Source organism: Herpailurus yagouaroundi, unplaced genomic scaffold (genome assembly GCF_014898765.1).
Source record: "Herpailurus yagouaroundi ecotype Mexico unplaced genomic scaffold, PumYag 206, whole genome shotgun sequence".
Taxonomy (NCBI): Eukaryota; Metazoa; Chordata; class Mammalia; order Carnivora; family Felidae; genus Herpailurus; species Herpailurus yagouaroundi.
Window position 1 is genome coordinate 1053288 of NW_024412437.1, and position 21809 is coordinate 1075096.

A 21809-nucleotide genomic window follows, 5' to 3' on the forward strand; every position below is an offset into this window, starting at 1 on the left:
CCTCCCCAACTTCTCTGGTCACTGTTCTGATCCCCTATCCCAACCACCCCCCCTCATTACTTTCAAAGTCCCATGACCTTCCCCCCTTGACTCTAGCCACCTAGGTCTTCCCACCCCCACCAGACCTCACTTCTCCTCTACCTCATTCTGGTCACTCCTCTGCTCCCCCATCTAGACACCCCCTCACCGCTGTCAAGAATCCCTATGATTTCCCTCCCTGCTGCCCAATCTTGGTTGCCATGGGCTTCCCACATCCCACCCCAGGTCGGAAGTTCCTGATCGCCAATGCTCAGATGGAGAACTGTGCCATCATTTACTGCAACGACGGCTTCTGTGAACTCTTTGGCTACTCCCGAGTGGAGGTGATGCAGCGACCGTGCACCTGTGACTTCCTCACAGGCCCCAATACCCCACGCAGTGCCATGTCCCGTCTAGCGCAGGCCCTACTGGGGACAGAGGAGTGCAAGGTGGACATCCTCTACTACCGCAAAGATGGTGAGGCTCCCTTGGGCCATGGGTTCTGCAAGGTAGACTCTGTCCTTCTCATGTTCAGCCAGAGTGGCCAACTGGGAGGCCACTGACCCAGGGACCAAAGGGCTGGGACAAATCCTGTCTCCTCTCTGTTCCTCAGTTTCCTCATCTGCAGGAGGAAGCAATGGGCATTGATTTCAGTGCCTTCTGAGGTCCTTCTCAGAAGCTGGAGACCAGGCTGACTCACTGACTGGTCCTCACCCCAGGCAGGGCCTCCCGCTCCACCATCCCTCCCCCATGTCCCCAGTCTCCTGGCCGCCCACTCTGTCACTGTCAGCCCCAGCTGTCAGGCAGCTGGAACGAAAATTAACCTTTCCTCATCTCCGTCTGCTCTGGGGATTAGGGGAGGAGTCACCCCCTCAAGGCCTCTGTGGGCAGTCAAGGCTTGGGTGCTGCTGACTGGGAAACAGTAGACCCGGCTCACTCAGCCCCAGATCCTTAGAGAGATAGGTCCTGCAGTTTGTCCTGACCCAGAGGTTCATCCAGTTTGGGATGTCACTGCCAGCCCATGTTTATCACAAGCAGAACAGAACCATGGGGCAGGGGCTGAGAACAGAGCTCTGCAGCCCTTTAAGACCTTCCCCCTAGGACCTCAGAGACAGTGGGCAGGAAGGAAGGGAGAGATGAGTGGGAACTAAGATCCTGAAATTCCCTTGGAAACCACTTGGATTAATGCCCCCCTCAACCTGGTTCTGCATTAGAATTACCTGGGGCATGTTTTCCAAAACACACCTTCCCTAGAGAGAGGCTGACTCAGAGGTGTGAGTTGAGGCCAAAGCAGGTGCATTTGGAAAAATCTCCTGGGCGGTTCTGATGTTCTGCCAGATTTAGGAACCACTGGCTTAGATAAATCCCTTCATTTCATGGATGAAGAAACCAAGGCCCAAGAAAAAAGGAGGGAGTTGCCCAAGATCCTACTGCTGGGATCCAACCTGGGGCCAGAACCCAAGTCTGGATTTTTTTTTTTACTCGAGATATTTGTTCTCTGTAATACCGAGAGGGGAAAAAGGACCCCAACTGCCTCTACTCCAACCGCAGAACATCTGGAAAAGGCAGGCATGAGGGCCATCTGAGTATAGACAAAGGGCATGTTCCTTTGGATTGGGACTGAAGGGTACTGAGAGCCTGGGTTCCAAGGGCCTGGGGTGTGTATGGAGCATGAATGTAAGTGTGAACATGAGTGCGCATGCGAGTGTGTGTGTGTGTGTGTGTGTGTGTGTTTGCATTTAAGGGCTTCCAGGGTGCTTCATGGGCAGATCCTGGCTGTCCCCCTAGCTGTCTACTGCTGCTACCAACCAAACAGATGCAGGGGGAGTGATTAGGGGACTAGGAAGAATCTGGCTAACTTTGGTAGCACTCACCGGGTTAATGAAGTCAGAATATTTTTAAAAGCTGTGACCTCACCTCCTCACATCATTTCAGGGAGGAGGTGACAGTCAGGGGAGTGAGAAGGGTCCTCAGGGAACAGGATGGGACCGCAGGAAATGGGGGGAGGGGGAGAGACAACAGTTCCTTGTCTTTGACCCCAGAGCTTTACCTGGGCCCTAGAGTGGTATATAGGCTCTTCTCAGATTCCCGGGGACATCAGATCAGGTCTCTTAGGGTCTCTACAGCACACTGCGTGTTCCTGGGCAGGGGGCAAAGATCAAGACCAAGTATCAGCCCTCTGAGATCAGGACTCAGGTTTTCAGAACACTGCTGGCATCCTCCAGCTATCAGAAGAGACCCCAGGACCCAGTCTTGGAGGCTGGCCCTCAGTGAAAATGGAACATTACCACATACCTGATGCCCCCAGTCTACCCCACCCAACCCTAAGCCCTTCTCTGTCCTGTTACCCAAGCCTTTGGCTATGTGGACTTGCCCGAGATTGGCCTGAAACCCAGAAAAAAAGAGCTTCTTGGCCTGCATTACCCTAAGGAAACGATGTGGTACCCAGATAACTTATGTTCACCTTATGGTCCAATCTGACCACATGATTCTTTTTTATCATATTCACATATATCCTTTAGTCCTGCTGACTGGCATCCTAATGGTGATTTCTTCCCTACTCAAGTCAATATCTCTTCCTACTCCCTCCCCCTGACTCCAGCGAGGTGGAAAAGGGTCCTGAACAGAACTCTAGCTGGTTTATTTATAATCCTCTTTTCCTCTAAAAGGGTAATCCACTGACAGTTCTCCAAGTCAAAATGAAAGGTCTGTGTCCATTTATCTCCACATTATACAGCTGCACAAAATTGGACTCAAAGAAGCCAGGGCACTTGGCAAAATTATCGCATGAGATAGGGCTCAGAGACCCCTGAGAACCTGGATCTTCCTCCACCTGCCTTTACTAGGAAAAGTAAGAGCCTAACAGATAAGGAGGAATGGGGATGGTCACAAGACTGGAACTAATGAGAGTCTGGAGGGAGGGATGGAGAGCACTACATCTCTCCCACCTCTACCCCTGTCCCCACTGGGCACTTAACAGAGGAGCCCAGCCCTGCCTGCCTTGTCAGGTCCTCTTCCCCACACCAGAGAGTTTCCTAATCTCCAAGCCACACTAGAGGATGCCTGGGGCTCCTCCAATCCTCAGCTCTCAATGAGGAGGAGAGGGCAAGGGCTTAGGTTAGAGGCCTCCAATGTTTTCCACATACTTACCCATGAATACCAGAAGCACCAAGCAGGAGGCTGCCCTCACCAGCCACCCTCTTAGTGGCAGCATTCTGTAGCACCAGCTCCTCCTTGAAGGCTCACTGCAACCCTGGGTGGTGTGGGCATAAAGAGATGGGGGTGATAGACAGCAAGGAGACTGTGCAGAACAGGGGCAAGGGCTGGGAGGGGGAGGGGGTTGGAACAATGAGAAACTGAAGGAAGGAGCAATCCAAAAGGCAGAGAAGAGCAGAGAGAAGGACTATGAACCAGGGGGCAGACAAATCTGCTGCACTTGGTCAGAGAAGAGGTGGGCACTGGGAGGAGCCCTCGGAAGGGAGAACAAGGCAGAGACTGTGGCTCCTCCTCCAGCAATGGGACAAGAGCACAGGGACACTGCCATTCTTGGGCACAACCGGGGTGACACACTCACCCACTTCTGGTCGCCCAGACACAGTTACTTGTGAGCAAGGACAGCCTAGGGATGGGGGGAAAGGATGCTCTGAACTTGCCAAATCCTCACAGCCTCCTGTCTCTGCCCACCCTACAGGCAGCAAGATTGAAGGCTGGGCATGGGGTGTCACGCACAGCTCCCATGTAGCCCTCACTGCTATGATGGGTCTTTGGTCTGTTCCCAGCCTCAGTTTTCCAAAGATAGCATCAGTGGGTCAGTCCAGCCACTTGAAGATGGGGCCTTCACAGCCCCCAGCAGCATAGAGAGCCTGGAGGCCTTGATCCTCTGCCCAGTGCTCCCTTCTCTCTGCCCTCTGCAAGGCAAAATCTCTGTAGTGCCAGAGAGTGAAGAGACAATCTGGCCTTGGGGGGAGTGTCTCAGACCACCAGCCAAGGAGACTTCCTGGCTAGGTCCCTGTGTCCAAGCCCCTCCATGTCCCCGGCTGACAAGAGTACCCAGTTCTGGTCTGGGCCGCAGAGCCTAGAGCACTGTGAGCCCAGGAGTGGTCACAGAGGCAGGTGGGTGGCCTCTCCTCGGTGTGGATGTCTCCCCCGGGGCCCAGTGCAGCAGCTGGCAGATGGCTGCTTGGTGCCTGGGAGTCCGGGAATCTGATCCAGGAGATTCCTGCTCCCGGAGAGGAAGGTGGGAGGGAGGATGAGGGCAGCTCGGCTGCACTGATAGTAGAGGAGGCGCTTTGGGGGATGAGCGATTCTAACGGACCCCAAGTAGCAATGTTCCTGCCAACCGGCCTCCCACCCACTCACATTTATACATTCTTTTATTCACTCACTCAACAAACAACACCTGGGACAGGTGCTGACCCCTCAAAAATGAGACAGATGCAAACCTGCCCTTGAAGGGATGGCAGCTCCGCCTTCTGATTTGCATATTTACTTGAGGCCCCTGCCCCTTAGTATTTTGCCCTTTGGGCCTGATACCCACCAACAGTTTCAGCTCAGGGACGTGGGACCACTGGGTACCATGGAGAGGGGGCTTATGGGACATCCACCTACCCACTCAGCCCATAGGCTGGGCTCTGGGGGGTATGTGGCTGACTTAGCTTTGATTTGTCCCACCCACCTATGTGGATGGGAGACCCCAAAGCTAAGAAAGAGGAACAGTGGTCAATGGCTAGGTCTAAGCTGCCCAAGAGGGCGGAAGAGTGGGTCCTGGCCTGCCCCCACCCTGCCATCTCTCTCCCTCTCCAGACCCCAGGTCACTGCCCTGCCTGCTCCCCAGTCCCAGCATCTCTGCCTAGGGACCCCGAGTGCCTTTGAGTCCTGGGGCAGCAGCCTGGCCTTCACTCCAGTGTCCTCATCCTGGACCAGTCCCTTCCCTTGCCCCAGCTGTTGTGTGCTGAGAGCTGTTGTGTGCTTGGAACCCCACTCCATGTCCCCTTCCAGCACCAGCCAGTCAGTTTCTCAGAACCCCAGGCTCTGCAGAATGGGGGTCTATATCTGCCCCCTGAGGACCCTCTAGCCACCACTATGGATCTTGAGGCCTAAAGTGCCAACTGACTCAGGACACAGCACTTAGTGTGTTCTCAACAGCGAGTTCCTTCCAGCAAGGGGCGTGGGCGGCATCTTTGTGGGACAGGAATATGGGAGCTGAACCCAGGGTCGGCCAGAGCTACGTGGGGGTAGAATGCCCGACCTCACCTCCCCACTTAATCCACCCCATCTGCTCAGCTTTAATTACAACAGAAGCAAACCTCAAGGTTAAGCCCTGAGCTGAGGGCTGAGTGTGGACTTGGGCCCGATGCTACATTATCTCCTAATGAGCAGCTAAGCTGCTCTCCCCACCTCTGGCCTGGGGGTAGGACACCTGCTAGACAGTATCAAAAAACCCTCTGCCCAATAGTCCAGGCCTCCTCACCCCGTGGCTGCCCTTGACCTCAACCCAGCCCCCTCCCTGGCTTCCCCTGGCCAGGTTACTGCCGGAGAAGATCCTTTCTGTGACCCCTCCCGTTGGTGTTTGCAGCCTCCAGCTTCCGATGCCTGGTGGACGTGGTACCTGTGAAGAACGAGGATGGAGCCGTTATCATGTTCATCCTCAACTTCGAGGATCTGGCCCAGCTCCTGGCCAAGAGCGAGCGCCGCAGCCTGTCCCAGTGCCTGCTGTCCCAGAGCTTCCTGGGCTCCGGTAAGGTGGGGTGCAGGTAATGGTGGGAGGGGTGAATGGGGGCCCCCAGTGGGGCAGCTGGTCCCCTGGCCTGGGCTGCTCTGACCCTGGGCCTGGTTTCAGAGGGCTCTCATGGCAGGCCAGGTGCACAGGGTCCTGGCACAGGCAGGGTCAAGTACAGGACCATCAGCCAGATCCCGCAGTTCACACTCAACTTCGTGGAGTTCAACCTGGAGAAGCACCGCTCGGGCTCCACGACAGAGATTGAGATCATCGCACCACACAAGGTGGTGGAGCGGACCCAGAACGTCACCGAGAAGGTCACCCAGGTGCGGGCCACAGGGCAGGGTGGGCGGGGCTGTGCTGGGCCTTGAAGGTCCCTTCTCAGGCTTGGGGTCTGGGCTCCTCTGGGGCTGGCAGTGGCAGAGGCAGTCAGCTTGGCCAGTCCCCAGTGGTCTGGTCTGAGCCCCAGGCCTCCTGTCCTGCTGGGGTCTGATTTCTTAGACCTAAAGGCCTACCCTGAGGCCACCATCCAGGTAGTGGAGCATGAGGAGGTCAGAGTCAGCAGGGCCTGTGAATAGTGCCACATCTTAGGTCTGGAGGAGCCTGGGATGGGGGAATACACAGGCCACCATGGGGGCCTGTCCAAGGCTCTGCCAGTCACAGAGAAGGAGAAGTGGAGAGAAGTGTCAGCGCCACTCTGAGAGGGAAAGAGGAGGAAGGATGGAGGGAGGCCCCAGCCCTACTCCTGCCCCTGTTCCCCCACCTCCCAACACAGAGCAGGAGCCTCCTACAATCCAAGCAGAGGGGAGATGGCCCTGGAATCTTTAGCTCTCTTTGAGCAGCTTCCTGGAGATCAGGCCCTGAATGCCTCCCTCCCCTTCAGCCCCTCCTTGGCCAGCCCAAGGCAAACCTCCCTGGGTTCTCTGTTTCAGCTGACCCCCATGTCCCTTTGCATGGGGCCTGAGGCTCCAATCCCCACCTAACCATCCTAGAGGGAAATGCAAAAGCCCTGCCTGAGGTTCAGATGACCAGAGTCCTGACACTGACTTGCTGTGTGACCTTGGACAAGGGACCTTGTGCCCTTTCTGGGTCCCAGAGCTCTCATGTGCAGAGAATTGGACCTTTTGACATTCTTTTGACATTGAGTAGTACGGTCCCCAGGAGGCATCAAGAGGGGCTAGGCCAGGGCTGAGCAAGGAAGTGTAGGTCATGGGGGGCAGGGAGGGCCTGCACCCAAATTTCTGGGAGGCTTTGGCTTCACGAGGGATGGGAGCAGTTTTTTCCTCCCTGCCCCCTTTGGCCTGAATCACAGCCTGTGAGGGAGCAGGTGGGATGGAAACTCCCTGTGACCCAGCCCCTCCCCACACTCAGAACCCTGGAGAAGGAAGTACCACAAGCTGCAGGGCCAGGCCCACAGAGGTCAGGCAGGGTGGCCCAGTGGCCCAACCATGAGGGACTCCACCTGGCCACTCACCTCAGGGCTCTCAAGTTGGCACAGGGGTTATGGGGGCTAGTAGACTGGAGAGCCGCCCATGAAGACTGACAGGCCTGGCTGGGGACTGTGGTCCCTGCCCCACCCAACCCACGGCCCCTACCCGGCGCCCCCCCCCCCCACCCCGCCCCAACTAGTCTTGGCTTTACTCACTCCCCTATATAGGCCCTAAGGTAGGAGAGGCGTCTGACAGAGCTCAGGGGAGGGAGCTGGCAGGGACCCAGAGCAGAAGAGTCACTCTGGCCTCAACCAGAGCTCAGAGGGCTGGGACCTCATACCTGAGTTCCTACATCCTGAGGACCCTGCACTCTGGGCAACACTGGGAACTGTCCTCATGCTGGCTTCAGAGGCAGTGGGGAAGTATGGAGTCTGTGTGATGGGGAGATGACACCTCTGTCTGGGGGCCTGAGGAAGTGGACATACTCTCGTCACCCACCCCCGACCTTCTGAATCTGTGCTGCCTTGGGACAAGCCCTATGCTTTGCTGTTCCATCTTGGTGTGGTCTTGAGCAGCCAGGGAAGGAGAGGAGTGGCTTAACGACCCAAGCTCTCAATGCACATTCAGCTCAGTTGACTGAGGTCATTCCCTTCAGCTGAGCCTCCATGTGGACTAAGTGGAGCATATAAGATGGCCTATTGTTCAGTGGAGAATAGCTGTGTGTTCAGGGGTGTTTACAGGGGACAAAGGGAAAAATCAAGAAAGAAGGTGAGAGGAGGCTTCCTGAGAGGCAGAATAGGAGCTCAGGCCTGAAGGCGGAGCAGAGGGTCACTGTAGGGTGGGGACACTGTGACCCCTTCTTGGGATTTAGATGGCTAATCAGGAACCCACAAGGTGAAAACAGCCCTTTGATGGATCTTCCTTATGGTGACATCATCTGTTAATTGGTCTCGTTTGCAAGGTCAGAACCTTATATTGCAGATTTTCTCAAGCCAAAGCCATCTGCCAGTGCCTAACCAGCGGTGGTGGAGGGGTCAGTGGGACACCCCTCAGGTTCCATCCTTGTTGGGGCAATGCCTGACACAGGATGAGCAGGGAGGAAGAATCCTCATAGATCAGCACATGCCTTGGAGATGTGCCATCTCATTTAATCACGATGCTAAGGAGTTGGTTGTCCTTTGCTATCCATTTTGCTGATGAGGGAACTAAGGCACATAGAGGCCATAAAATTTGCCCTGAGACTTAGAGCAATGTCAGACCTGAGATCAACCTGGGAGGCCTGGCTTCAAAACGCATGCCCTTTTTGATGCCCCAGCTGTTTCTTGTGATGGGTAGCTGGGTAGAGCTTGGGTCTGTTGGGCTGGGCCTGGTGACCCTACGTTGACCGTAAGCTCCGAGACAGGGTTGGGAGGGGCAGAGCAGAGGGGGCTCAGCTGAAAGTAATGATCAAAACCCTCTTGGGGGAGGCTGGGTGGCTCTGTTGCTTGAGTGTCCAACTCTTGATTTCTGCTTGGGTCATGGTCCCAGGGTTGTGGGGTCAAGCCCTGCGTTGAGCATGGAGTTTGCTTGGGATTCTCTCTCTCTTTGCCCTTCTCCTCTGCTCATGTTCTCTCTCTCTCTCTCTCTCTCTCTCTCTCTCTCAAGCTCTCGCTCTCTCTCTCTCTCTCTCATACAAACCCCCCTTGGACATGCGCAAAATAGTCGGACCTCCCTGGTGCCCAGGAACTGTCAAAGGCTCAGATTAGCTACACGCCCCCAAGTTTGACTCTTTCCATGAAGGCCTTGCAAGTGGGCTCCAAGGAGGGCCCTCGCTGGTCTAGGCTCCACAAGGTCTTCAGGAATGAAGAGGCTATTCTGGGAGTGACTTGTTCCCTTCAGGAATCTTGGCCACTGGGAACCTCCCAAACCCACCAAAGAGGATCGGACCCCCAGCTACCCCCTCAATTTAGGCTCTTCTCTGGAACATGACCACAAATGACCCTGAGCCTAAATCCCCCTCCCTCCCCTCACCCCTCCCCTAGCCCTGTCTCCACTCGAGGATGGCTGTTTGTGAGGGAATTGGTGAGCTTTGAACCTGGGGTCACTATGCAATAGAGCTGCACCCCTCCTCTTGTAGCCCACTTCCTCCCAATACACCTGTCCCCTTATGAGTTTGCCTCATACACACTCTATCCCATCTTTGCTTCATCCCTTCTGTCCTCCACAGCCCTCTTCACCTACCCTCTCCTACAGCCTCCTTCCCAGGCCTCACCCCTAAGTCTTCATCCCTCCCAGGCCTGTCTCACTAGCAGTGGACACCCTGCTGACTGCCCTATGGCCCCCACCCCCAGGTTCTGTCCCTGGGCGCGGACGTGCTGCCGGAGTACAAGCTGCAGGCACCACGCATCCACCGCGGGACCCTCCTGCACTATAGCCCCTTCAAGGCCGTGTGGGACTGGCTCATCCTGCTGCTGGTCATCTACACAGCCATCTTCACGCCCTACTCGGCCGCTTTCCTGCTCAGCGACCAGGATGAATCTCAACGCATGGACTGCGGCTACACCTGCAGTCCACTCACTGTGGTGGACCTCATCGTAGACATCATGTTCGTTGTGGACATTGTCATCAACTTCCGCACCACCTATGTCAACACCAATGACGAGGTGGTCAGTCACCCTCGCCGCATTGCCATCCACTACTTCAAGGGCTGGTTCCTCATTGACATGGTGGCTGCCATCCCATTTGACCTTCTCATCTTCCGCACCGGCTCTGATGAGGTGAGCAAACCCCATTCAGGCCATCTGCTGTGGCCGTCCCCTGTGCCCCAGCCCTCGGGCCTCCCAGCCCCATAGCCCTGGCATGAGAGTATCTGGTAAGGGGTGCCTTTGCCAAAGCAGGTGGAGGTGGGAAGGCGGCCTAGGACATGTGTCATCTCCCAGCCCTGGAGAATGATCAGCCAAGGCTGTGCCCTAGGCCTGGATGCCCTCCCTATGCTCCAGAATTCTGCCCCTTCTGGGATGGGCAGCCACCCCACATGCCCTCATGCTGGCTTCTACTTACCCTGGAGTTGGAAAGGGAAGCTATGGGCTGCTCCCACAAGGCAGCCTGACCCCCCTCTCACCCCCTGACCCTCCACTATGCCCACTGGCTCCCCATAGCTGACATGAAGGTATTTGCAGGCTCTTATTTGCAGGCTCTTCTCATAGCTGCTAGTCCCCCCTTTTGCCCCACCTCCTTGGAATGAACTTTCCATTCTGTTCCAGTCACCCCCCACCAACAGCCTGTCCAGCTGGAGTAGAGGTATCCATCATGACTCCCTGCTCCCACACCCACCCTTTGCCAGCCTCACCTGCCAGCCTCACCCTTCCACACAGAAGCCAGGACCAGTTCAAGATCACTCATCTGACGCTGTCTGCAGAACATTCCGTGGCTCCCCGAGGGCTTGGAATAAAACTAAGCTCATTTGGGACCTTGAGGCCCGTGGGAGCAGCCCGTGCACACCTTCCAGGCTCATTCCTCATCACTCCACCATCTTCTGCTATGCACTCCAGGCAGCAGCACTGCACTTGGTTTTCCATGTGGGCTGTGCCATTTCACACCCCCATGCCTTGCTTGGCTCATTCTGTTCCCTGTGCCTAGAATGCCTTTCACTCTCCCTCCTGTCCGCCTGCAGACTCAGCCTCATCACTCAAGATTTAGCTCATGTGTCACCTCCTCTATGAAGTCTCCCCTACCCTGCACCTGCAGAATTGATCTCCCTTTTCTCTTCACTCCCCTGGACTTCTGTCCTAGCAACTATAACACTGTTTTGAGCTTTAGGCTGAATGCTCCTTAAGGTCCTGCACTGTGCTTCACCGGCCAAGAGCCCAGAGCAGGTTCTCCATAAGTGTTTGTTGAATGACTGTGTGACCATATGCCCAAGTAAACAAGTGTGGTCCTAAGTGCAGCCTTTCAAGGGCTGACCCTTGGCCCCATGGCCCCCTTCCTGCCCCGCCAGACCACAACCCTGATCGGGCTGCTGAAAACGGCGAGGTTGCTGCGGCTGGTGCGTGTGGCACGGAAGCTGGACCGCTACTCTGAGTATGGAGCGGCCGTGCTTTTCCTGCTCATGTGCACCTTCGCACTCATTGCACACTGGCTCGCCTGCATCTGGTATGCCATCGGCAACGTGGAGCGGCCCTACCTGGAGCCCAAGATCGGCTGGCTGGACAGCCTGGGCGCCCAGCTTGGCAAGCGCTACAACGGCAGCGACCCGGCCTCTGGCCCCTCAGTGCAGGACAAGTATGTCACCGCCCTGTACTTCACCTTCAGCAGCCTTACCAGCGTGGGCTTCGGCAATGTCTCCCCCAACACCAACTCTGAGAAGGTCTTCTCTATCTGCGTCATGCTCATCGGCTGTGAGTGGCCCCTCATGCCTGGGCCTGACCCATGGCATTCAAATTTCAGTTTTGTAATGAGCCATAATACAGTAACATTGGGTGCAATGGGCAAATACTAAGCACAGAGCACAGTGAAATTTTGCATAGGTGCCCCTACCATGCATGAAACTTAACACCCTTACAAGCCCTTGCTATGTGCCAGGGACCAGGACCAACTTACATAATTTGCAGGGCCCAGAACAAAATGAAAATGTAGGGCCGTTTATTTAAAAAGTCTGAAAGATTTCAAGAATGGTGACAGCAGAGCATGGAACCGAGCAGGGCCCTTCTTAGCACAGGTCACACACCGGGAAGCCAACTACCCTGTCAGGCACTTTTCTAAGTGCCTATCAAAGGTGCACATTTTGTTTTCATCACTACCCTATGGGGGCTATATTACAAGCCCAGTTTACAGACCAAGAACCTGAAGGTCCTAATTTTCCAGGGGTTACACAGAGACCCAATTTCATCCCAGGGGGCCAGCTTCTCTGGCTGTGTATGTTCCCAGGCTCTGCACTGTGTTGCCTGCTTCCTAAGACACTGGGTCTAGGAACACAAGAGGCAGTGTGGAAGTTTACACGTAGATTAAGTTGTCATGTTCAGAGTATTTAGAGATGTGAAAGCCCAGAGAAACAAAAACAACGAGAAAAAAAAAAATGGGTGAAAACAGAGACCAAGAGTTTTCCCTTTATTATGCTTTTCTACAACCTGAAGGAGAAAACAAATCTGCACTAAAAAAAAAAAAAAAAAAAAAAAAAAAATCATTGCCCTAGTTCTCAGGAGTTTGGCCTCTGGGCCCAGCAAGATGCCAAGAGACACAGGACAGAGGGAGGACGGCAGGAAGCCCGGGGCCTTTGTCCCTCATGTGCCCTGGCGCTGCTTTGGGCACTTCTGACTTGGCCCTAGACAGAGGGGCCCCTGATCAGAGGACTCCTAGGGAGAAGGAGGCGTGGAGCATGCCCTGGGGTGCGATGGCCTGGTGGGGGTGTGGAGGAGCTCATTCCCTGCACCCCCCGCTGCCTCACTCCAGCCCTCATGTACGCCAGCATCTTTGGCAACGTGTCTGCCATCATCCAGCGTCTGTACTCCGGCACTGCCCGCTACCACACGCAGATGCTGCGAGTCAAGGAGTTCATCCGCTTCCACCAGATCCCCAACCCGCTGCGGCAGCGCCTGGAAGAGTACTTCCAGCACGCCTGGTCCTACACCAACGGCATTGACATGAACGCGGTGAGAGCCCGCCACCTGCCTCGGGTGGGGCAGGCGATCCAGCTCCAGTCCCAGCTCTGGCTAAGTGTCCCAGGGGAGGCCAAGGGCCCGCGGGCACAGGGCGTCCCCAGACCCCTCCCCACCCCGTTCCCCCAGCCCCAAGCCCAGCTGCACTACCCTGGACGCGGCCGCCCCCCTCGCAGGTGCTGAAGGGCTTCCCTGAGTGCCTGCAGGCCGACATCTGCCTGCACCTGCACCGCGCGCTGCTGCAGCACTGCCCAGCCTTCCACGGCGCCAGCAAGGGCTGCCTGCGCGCGCTGGCGGTCAAGTTCAAGACCACGCACGCACCCCCTGGGGACACGCTGGTGCACCTCGGCGATGTGCTCTCCACGCTCTACTTCATCTCCCGAGGTTCCATCGAGATCTTGCGTGACGACGTGGTCGTGGCCATCCTAGGTGGGTCAGGCAGGAAGGGCCAGACCGGTAGGGTGGGTGTAGTGGAACTAGCCATGTCCTGCCTGGACTACTCCATTCCTAATGATGATGGTGGCACCTTTTACCGGCCTGCCCTGTAAGCATGAGCAACAGAGAGCTTTACGCCCAGCTCACCGGATCCTTAAAACAAACCCCTACCATAGGTTCCATTTTCCTGATAGGGGAGTAGAGGCTCAGAGAGGTCATATTGGCAAGTGGCCAAACAGGGATTCAAGGGCTATGCGTCTAACTCCGAAGTCCAGGAGGGCTCTTACCTTCTTCCACTTTTGGGGAGCTCAGTGTGAGAGGGCAAAGGTTTGGCTTGGGTGGAGGGAGGACCCCAAGCTCATTCACTGCAGCTACAGGGACAGCTGGACACTTTGCAGGAATGAGATGAGCATTGGACAGGGGACAGATTTGGGGCCCACACGGCCATGTGACCAACCATGTGACCTTGGGCAGGTTACTTCACCTCTCTGAGATGATTCTCATCTTCCTTGCCTTCTCCCTGATGTTAGCCCACCCCAAGACCCTGATCAGGATGTCAGCCTCTCCCTCCTTTGGTCTCTGTGGCTGGGCTCTCCTCCAACCCCACTGGACAGCAACCCCCCCCCCTCCCCGCCCAGTTCCTCTGTTTAGTCCTCTCCCTTTGGCCTGCCCTCGACTAGTGTTCACCAAGTGTGGGCTCTGCTTTCTTTTCTTCACCCTCCACCCTCTCCTGAACTACCTCCTTGCTCCCATGCTCTCAGCCTCATATATGCCACAGGCCCCCCAGAGCTCTGTTCTGACCCCAATCTCTCCTTAGAACAGAATATTCCATTCCTTCCTGGGTAAAGCCACCCTATATTCCATAGACCAAACAACATGTCTCAGTCTGAAATCATTATCTTTCCCCAGAAGCTGCTCCTTCAGAATCTCCATCACTGTTGAACCATCCATTGCTGGGGCTAGAGACCTGGGAGTCAACCAAGGGAGCACTCTTCTCCTTTCCTGCCCCACCCCCACCATGCAGGCAGCCACAGACTCCTGTTTGTTCCCCTCATTAATACCTCTGTGTCCTACACCTGTCTCCCACCCTACACCTGTCTCCTTGTCCCTGCCTGGCTCCATCCCTCACCATGTCCTTCCTTTTCCTGTGTCCCTGAATCTGGACTACACCCATAGCTCATCTTCGATCTTCTGCCAGTGACCTGAAATTCACATCTGCACATACTCCTCCTCTGCTCAAAATCTTCCCATGGCTCCCCGTGACTCCTAAGACCCATGTAAACCCCTGATGACAGCATGCATAGTCCTCCCCAGTCTGGCCACCCTAAATCCTGCCACCCTCCCCCGGTACTACACGCTCCAGCCATACAAACTACTTCTAGTTCTCTATTGCCGTCCCTGTCACACCTCCCTGCCTTTGCACGTGCTGCCACTCTGCCTGAAACACCTGCCTGGAAGACGCCAGTCATCCTTCAAGGCTGGGCTCAAGACAGGGGTTCCTCTGTGAGACCTTCCCTCACTTCCAGCCTACCTTAGAAGTTTCATCCACATGAGAAGGACAATAATTCTATTTAATAATTAAGAAGCCAGTCCATTTTAAGTTTCAGTTAGAGACCTGAAATCCTCTTATTTTGTCCTGAGTGGAAATGAACATTAGATCATAATCCTTCATCTACTGGATAACCATCATTTTATAATGTTGCCCAGATTTTGTGCTTATGGGTTTCATATGTGACTCTGGTGAGTCCCTTCCCTCTCTGGGCCTCAGTCCCCCTCCTCTGTGAATGACCTTTGATCCTGTTCTCGTGGGCAACAGGTCTTGGTTTCCATCCATCATTGTCCATGCAAACCATTAGCGCTTCTGGTTGGTATCGCCAGGCTGAGGGGCTGGACTTTCCTGTGGGGGAGTGGACGTCAAAGCAATCATGGTCCCTGGTACCCCGGCCCTAGGCTCTCTGCCAGCCAGCTCTGACCACACAGCTGTTTCTTCTGCTCTGATGGCCTTCCTGCTGGGGCCCAGCCAGCCTCATCGGCACAACCCAGCCCCCACTTCACTTCCTCTGTACGTCCCTCCTCCTTGCCCCTACCACTCCTGGTAGCCCCTCCCCCCTCCTCAGCCCCTTACTTCTTGGTTCTCCCTGTTCTAAGTCTCTATAGATCATCTGTAAACTAATTGGTTGCTTACGTGCCTGCCTTGTAGGGATTTGGGGCTCCTTGTGGGTGGGACAGCATCTTATTCATGCCCATTCACTGTGGCCACCACAGTGGCCCTGACACCAGGAGGGCCCAATATCTTTGCCACATGCCCCAAGTATCACCAGCCTATGTCTACCCTGGGACATCCGTCTGTCCCAATGCGTTGTATCAATCTGCCTGGTGCCTCTTGCTATTTGAGGCATTTTCTCAAGCATCACGTCTGTGCCTCTGGACAGTCCAGTGGGGCAAGACAGATACAGTTATACTTATTTTAGAGATAAGAACACTGGGGTCCAGAAAGGGGAAGTGACTTTCTCAGGCGTGCTCTGCCAGGGCCATGCTGGTTATGTGGCCCCACAGTAGGGAGTGGGAACACAAAGAGACAGAGGCCTCAGGCCTTGCCCTGGGGGAGCTGGGTGCCCCTGGCCCTGGATTCCCTGCCCTCTTGCAGTACCACCAGGCTGAGGAGAGAGGAAAAGTTTGAGCAGGGACCTTTAGTGTCTCTTCCTGCCCACTGTCTCCTGGAATTGGGGAGCAGGGGGGTGGATAGGGGCAGTGCCACAAACCATGGAAAATAGGAGGGGGGCTCTGACAGAGGGTGGTCCTAGGAGGCCAGAAGATTGAGGCAAGGGACCCACATGTTGGGAGGGTATGTGGCCTCTGCAGAGCTCAGAGAACAAAGGAAGGGCAGCTTTTGCATCCAACTCCCACCCCCTGACCCCCGGCCAGCACATCCAACCTTGTCCCTAGAGCTTGATCCCTGAGCACCAAGCCAAAGCCTGGCAGGATCCCTGAGGTTGGGGGTGGGGTGGGGTGGGGTGGGGTGGGGAGGAGTTCATGGCCAAGGGGCCCTCAGGGAGGCTCTTCAGAAGAGAGCTTGGAGCCAGACCCTGGAGAGACCCCCTGCCCCTCTGGCTGGCAGGAAAGAACGACATCTTTGGGGAGCCCATTAGCCTTCATGCCCGGCCTGGCAAGTCCAGTGCAGATGTGCGGGCCCTGACCTACTGTGACCTGCACAAGATCCAGCGGGCAGACCTGCTGGAGGTGCTGGACATGTACCCTGCGTTTGCAGACAGCTTCTGGAGTAAGCTGGAAGTCACCTTCAACCTGCGGGACGTGAGTCTGGGCTGGGTGGGCCAGGGTGGGTAGGGGTCCTCGTCCAGCTGGTAATGGGGAGTGGAGGCTGCTGAGCACTTGGCCTGCCTGGCCGGAGGGGACCCATCTGACCACCTCCCTTCCGTTCAACCCCATCCTGCGTCCTTCACCACAATTTCTTCTGTGCCTGCCACGGCCAACATAATGCTAAGTATGATGATAGCTACCAATTATCAAGCACCAACCCCATGCTAAGCACTGGGCTTCTTGTACATGATCTCTTTTAGTCTTCACCTTGCACTTAGTGTTATTTTCCCCACTTTCCAGATGAGAAAACTAAGGGTCAGAGAGGATGACAAATTGACCAAAGCCATACCACCACATAGTCAATGGCAGAGCCAAAATGTAGACCCAAGTTTGTGCGACTCCACAACCCAGGCACCCCATGGCACCAAGCTGGAAGAAGGGGTGTCTGCCATCCCTAGGTCCCAGGCGTGTAAACAAGTGGTAGAGCCTCTCCTCCTAAGCTTATCACTCAGTGGAGAAGATTATAACAACTCAGAGAAAATAAAGAGTTGCGTAGTTCAATAACCAAGGAAGTCACGAGGGTGTGTGGGGAGACCAAATGTCTGTGGAGCTCAGGGTTACCAAGGAGTGGGACAGCCGGTAAACTGGAGTGCCCGGAAGTGACTGTATGGAGGAGGGGGTTTGGAGTCAGCTAGTGGGAAGGAGGGGGCTGTTGTGCCTGGCGGGGGCAACAGTGGCGGAGGCCCCCTGGAGCTGCGCCTCCCACCCCCAGCCTCAGGAGGAGGGGCTCTGCTGGCTCAGGCCCCATGCACAGCATCTGGAGGATGATGCCGAGGCAGGTTTTCTTGCCATGGACAGCCTTCCTCACCCTGTCCCTTCTGCTAGTCTCCCCTCCCCCAGCCTCTCTTCTTCCCACCTGATCTGGTCTAGGGGACATCTTGTAAGGATGCTGCCTTGGGGGCCCTAGCCACTCGGAGCCATCAGGTGGCCTGAGTGCTCAGTGGCCGGACACCGGGCAAGAGGGATGTGGTCTCCATGGCCTGGGACACCTGTTGCCCCTGGGCATCCCACCCCTAAGTCTCATGGTGCCAAGAGGGTGGTCTGCCAAGCGTGCTGTTGAGGGTACCTCCTGGATGGATTGGGGATTCCAGACCCAGTCTCCTTGGAGGGAACTCCCCAGTAGCCCAAGCTGAGGACAGCAGCACCAGGGCATTCAGGAAAGGGAGGACTGCAAGAACACCTCCTCTGTATGCCCCCACCCCCAAATCTTGCTGCTCAAGGCGGCCTCTTCCAAGACTCTGTAGGGGCATCTGCTCATCTCCAAGCCTCTGTTTGTCTCCTGCCCACCCACGCAGGAGAGAACCTGTAGGAAGCTGCCTGGAGCCTCAGGGAGAACCCGGCCACCTGTCACCACTTTCTCACCTAGTTGTCGCAAGAGCCTCAGGAGGGGGTGCAGGGGAGAACAAAGAGGCCCTGTCCCAGTTTTGGTACCTGTTACTTGATGCTCTTGTTCCCCACAAGGCAGGCGGGGGTCTCCAGTCATCACCCCAACCAGCTCCAGGCAGCCAGGACCACCAAGGCTTCTTCCTCAGTGACAACCAGTCAGGTGAGCAAAGCCATCTGCCACCAGTGTCTGCCTCGCCCCAGCCTGAAGCCCCTGCCCAGCCTCCTTCCCCTTTTCATGTCCTTCCCAATTTGCCTCATCTTGGGAGAGGTCTCCCCAGCCCCTTGATGAGAGGAGAGGGGCTCCCTCTCTAGGCTCAGTGATAGAGGCCCTTGTCTCCTTCCTCCCCCTGGGTCCTCAGAGCCTGAATGGGGGCTGTCCCCCAGGGTGGATACAGGCCAGCCCAATGGGGTTTCACATAGAAGCTCCAGGGGACTCGCTGGACTGAAGCTCCTTGGACAGTGAGGCCAGGGCTAGAATGTACCCACCCAGCCAGCCCCTCCTCCCCCAAGCTGGGGTTCCAGCCCCCTTCCCAGGGCTACAGCCTTCTGGAACCTGGAAGTCCGACCTCTGTGGGGACAGGACCTTGTACTCCAGGGCACTCAGGTAAAGAGATCCACTTCTCCTAACCTGTGTTCCCAGGACAGGTAGGGGAAGAAGATGGGCTCTGGTCAGGTCTGCGGAATCAGCTAGACGGAAGCTCACTCTTCCCTTTCCCTCCTGCAGCTGCAGCCCCTTCTCTGAGCATCTCAGATGCATCTGGCCTCTGGCCTGAGTTGCTGCATCAAATGCCCCCAAGGCCAAGGGACAGCCCCCCAAACCCTCAGGGAGACCCAGACTGCTGGCCTCGGGAGCTAGGCTCCAGGCTGGAGCAGCTTCAGGCCCAGATGAACAGGTGAGTGCCCTTTGGGACCAGGATGGGGGTGGCTGCAGAGAGCACAGCCAGCAGTGGGCTAGGCACGAGTGCCCCCTCTTGGTGGCTCAGGGACATCACACTGAGTGCCCTGCGGGTTTTAGAATGGCTAGCCCTCTTTAGTTGCAGGCCTCCCCATCCCTAAGTCACTAAGCCTGGTTCCTTGGATGGCTTGTCCTAGCAAACCGCAGAACAGGCAAGGAAGCCTTCTTGGAATAGGGGAATAACCTGGTACAGAAACAAATTCCATAGTCCCTTGGAGAGGGCATGTGGCCTGCGGATGGCAGGACCGTGGTGGTAGAGTGAGGGCTTGGGCAGTATGGTCCTGAACTCCAAACCTGGCTCTGCAACTTACCAGCAAGAGTGTGGACAAGTTACTTAAGCACTCTGAGCCTCCATCTGCCTTTTCATGAAATGGGGATAGTCAAAATACCCATATCAAAGCTTCCTTATGAGGACAAAATGATGTGTGCACCGTGCCTGGTCACTGTCATTATTGAAGTCAGGGACGTGCTAAGGGAAATTTCAGCAGGGCCTGTGGAGTGTACCAGGGAAATAGTTTCAGGTAGGTCCCAGGGTGCCGTTCCATCCAGCAGGAATGGCATGCAGGCTACAAAATCCAGAGCTGCTCTCAGGACCTGAACAGCTCTCCCTTGTCTTGACCCTGACCCTGACCCTGACCCTGACCCTGACCCTGACTGTGGGGTTCTGTCTGGCAGGTTGGAGTCCCGCATGTCCTCAGACCTCAGCCGCATCCTACAGCTCCTTCAGCAGCCCCTGCCCCAGGGCCACACTGGCTACATTCTAGGAGCCCCTACCTCCAATGACTTGGCCTTGTTTCCTGTGGCCTCAACCACTCAGAGTCCGGGAACTAGGCTGCCCCAGGGTGGTCTGCGCCCTGCACAGGTGAGCAAGTGAAGGGATTCCCCAGGGCCTTTCCTGGAGACAACTACACGTCTTCTTCTCACTGTGACATCAGGCCCACGGCCTCTGTGCTCTGAGAGCAGCCATGGGTTCTGCTGTCCTCTTTTATGTTTTGAGTCACAGTCAAGGAGCCTGGACAGGTGGTGGAAAAGCCCAGATTGTGACTATAGACCCCACAGCTGGGGCAAGGGCAGTGGGACCCAGCTTCTGCCGGTTCCCATCCCTGAAGCTGGTGTCCTCCCCCTCTCTTGCCCTTCCCAGGTCCCAGGCTGTGGTGACTTGAACAAGTGTAGGCTGAAGCGAAAGAACTCCTCCTCCGGGGTGCCTCCCCTGGTCATGGCAACAGACAAAATTCTCACACTGTCCCTGGAACAGGAGCAGCCTGAGGGGCTTCTGTCACCCCTAGCCTCACCTCTGCATCCCCTGGAGGTACAGGGACTCATCTGTGGTCCCCGTTTTCCCTCCCTTCCTGAACGCCTTGGCCCCGTCCCTAAGCAGCTGGAGTTTCAGAGACATGGCTCAGATCCTGGGTTGGCCAGGAGTTAGAGCCACTGAACCCCAAGATAGAGATAATATGAGGGGATTGAAGGTGGGTGAAAGTTAAGGATTTAGGGGAGGCAGACAGCTGGCAAATTGGCCTCTGAAAACCATTCATTCTTCTAGTATAGCTACAAACTGCCAACCCAGGTGACCCACGATGGCATGGGTGAAGATGGTCAGGACCCTCCCAGACTCCTCCAGGGCCCTATTTAGACAGTAGGCCTCGTGGAGGGTGGGGAGGCTCAGGGGTGGAGGTAGCTTACAGGACAGAGAGGTCGGTGAAAAAAGGAGAAGTTTCTGATCTGTGTGAGAAACTTACTCCTTATGGCTCAGAACTATACACCGCTTCACAGACCAGGACCCAAGGTTAGTGAGACCTCCTGCCAAGAGCCTGTAAACCGACTGGAGATGAAAGTGTCCTCTGTAGTGGACACATCAGAGCACAGAGTTCCAGCCCCCAGCCACTCTGCCCCCTCATGGTTCTATGATGACCTTTGGGACTCTAGCGGGCAGTGGAATGTCTCACAGCTAATAAAGTCTGCACATTTCATGTTAGGCTGGGTGTGTTGCTTACCTGAGGGTCATCAGGTCCTTGACTGTGCTGTGACTCCAACAGCTGTGGTCTTCTCCAAGTCCCTCTCACAAGGATTTGTGTGTGGGGGACAGGAAAGTGCTCTGCTGGGTTCAGTAGTCCCAGGAGCATGGGGCTTTTTGCCAGGCTGGGGTAAAGGGAAACACAGAGTCTCTGACTTGGTCACCATCAAGAACCACGACATGTCCATAGTGCTCCCTCTGTGCCAAGTCCCTGCCGACTGCTCTGCAGACATTACTTCATCGAAGCCTCACAACAACCCTGTGGGGTTGGTATTATTAGCCCCATTTTAGAGATGAGAAATCAGAAGCAGAGAGAGGCTAAGAAATTAACCCAAGCATGCGGGGGACTTCTGGGGTGCTAGTACTGTTTTGCTTCCTGATCTAGGAGCTGTTTACATACGTGTATATCAGATTGTGAAAATAGGTGCATTTCTATGTGTAAGTTATACTCTGATTAAAAAGAAAAAAGAATCTTACCTAACAAAGGAAGCAATTTCTACCCAGATGGTCTGGCTTGAGAACTCTGCAGTTAACTACTCCAATGAGATGGGCTGTTGTCCAAAAAGTACCTGGCCACTGGCCTTCCATCCTTTTTTGGTACTCCTTGAAAGAATTTTGAAAATGAATCCCTTGCCCACCACATTTTAAGTTAACATTTTAAGTATCTCATTGATAAGTTTAAATAGTTGCAAACATGTTATTTCCAGTGTATTGTGACTATTGATACTGTATAAATTGCTTTATTTATACCAATATATTTAGACACAAATAGCATAGTGATTTGAGAGCCAACGTCATTCATTTTATTTATTTTTTAAGAAATTTTTTAGTGTTTATTTTT

At 55.3% G+C, this 21809-nt stretch overlaps 1 protein-coding gene across 2 annotated transcripts in view; it reads left to right on the forward strand.

Annotated features, from left to right (window-relative positions):
- Window positions 1-20672, forward strand: part of KCNH6 (potassium voltage-gated channel subfamily H member 6) — a 21507-nt gene extending 835 nt beyond the window's left edge. The window contains exons 2-13 of one of the 2 annotated variants that reach the window (XM_040452049.1): window positions 265-495; window positions 5594-5755; window positions 5858-6063; window positions 9498-9923; window positions 11144-11543; window positions 12595-12794; window positions 12977-13229; window positions 16354-16547; window positions 18075-18159; window positions 18724-18892; window positions 19630-19816; window positions 20096-20672. In XM_040452049.1, coding sequence (XP_040307983.1) covers window positions 265-495; window positions 5594-5755; window positions 5858-6063; window positions 9498-9923; window positions 11144-11543; window positions 12595-12794; window positions 12977-13229; window positions 16354-16547; window positions 18075-18159; window positions 18724-18892; window positions 19630-19816; window positions 20096-20380 — 2798 coding nt within the window. In that variant the 3' untranslated portion in view covers window positions 20381-20672. Of the gene's footprint in view, window positions 1-264; window positions 496-5593; window positions 5756-5857; window positions 6064-9497; window positions 9924-11143; window positions 11544-12594; window positions 12795-12976; window positions 13230-16353; window positions 16548-18074; window positions 18160-18723; window positions 18893-19629; window positions 19817-20095 lie in introns of those variants that run through there. The other variant, XM_040452050.1, reaches the window with a different exon arrangement.
- Window positions 20673-21809: the final 1137 nt, after the last annotated feature.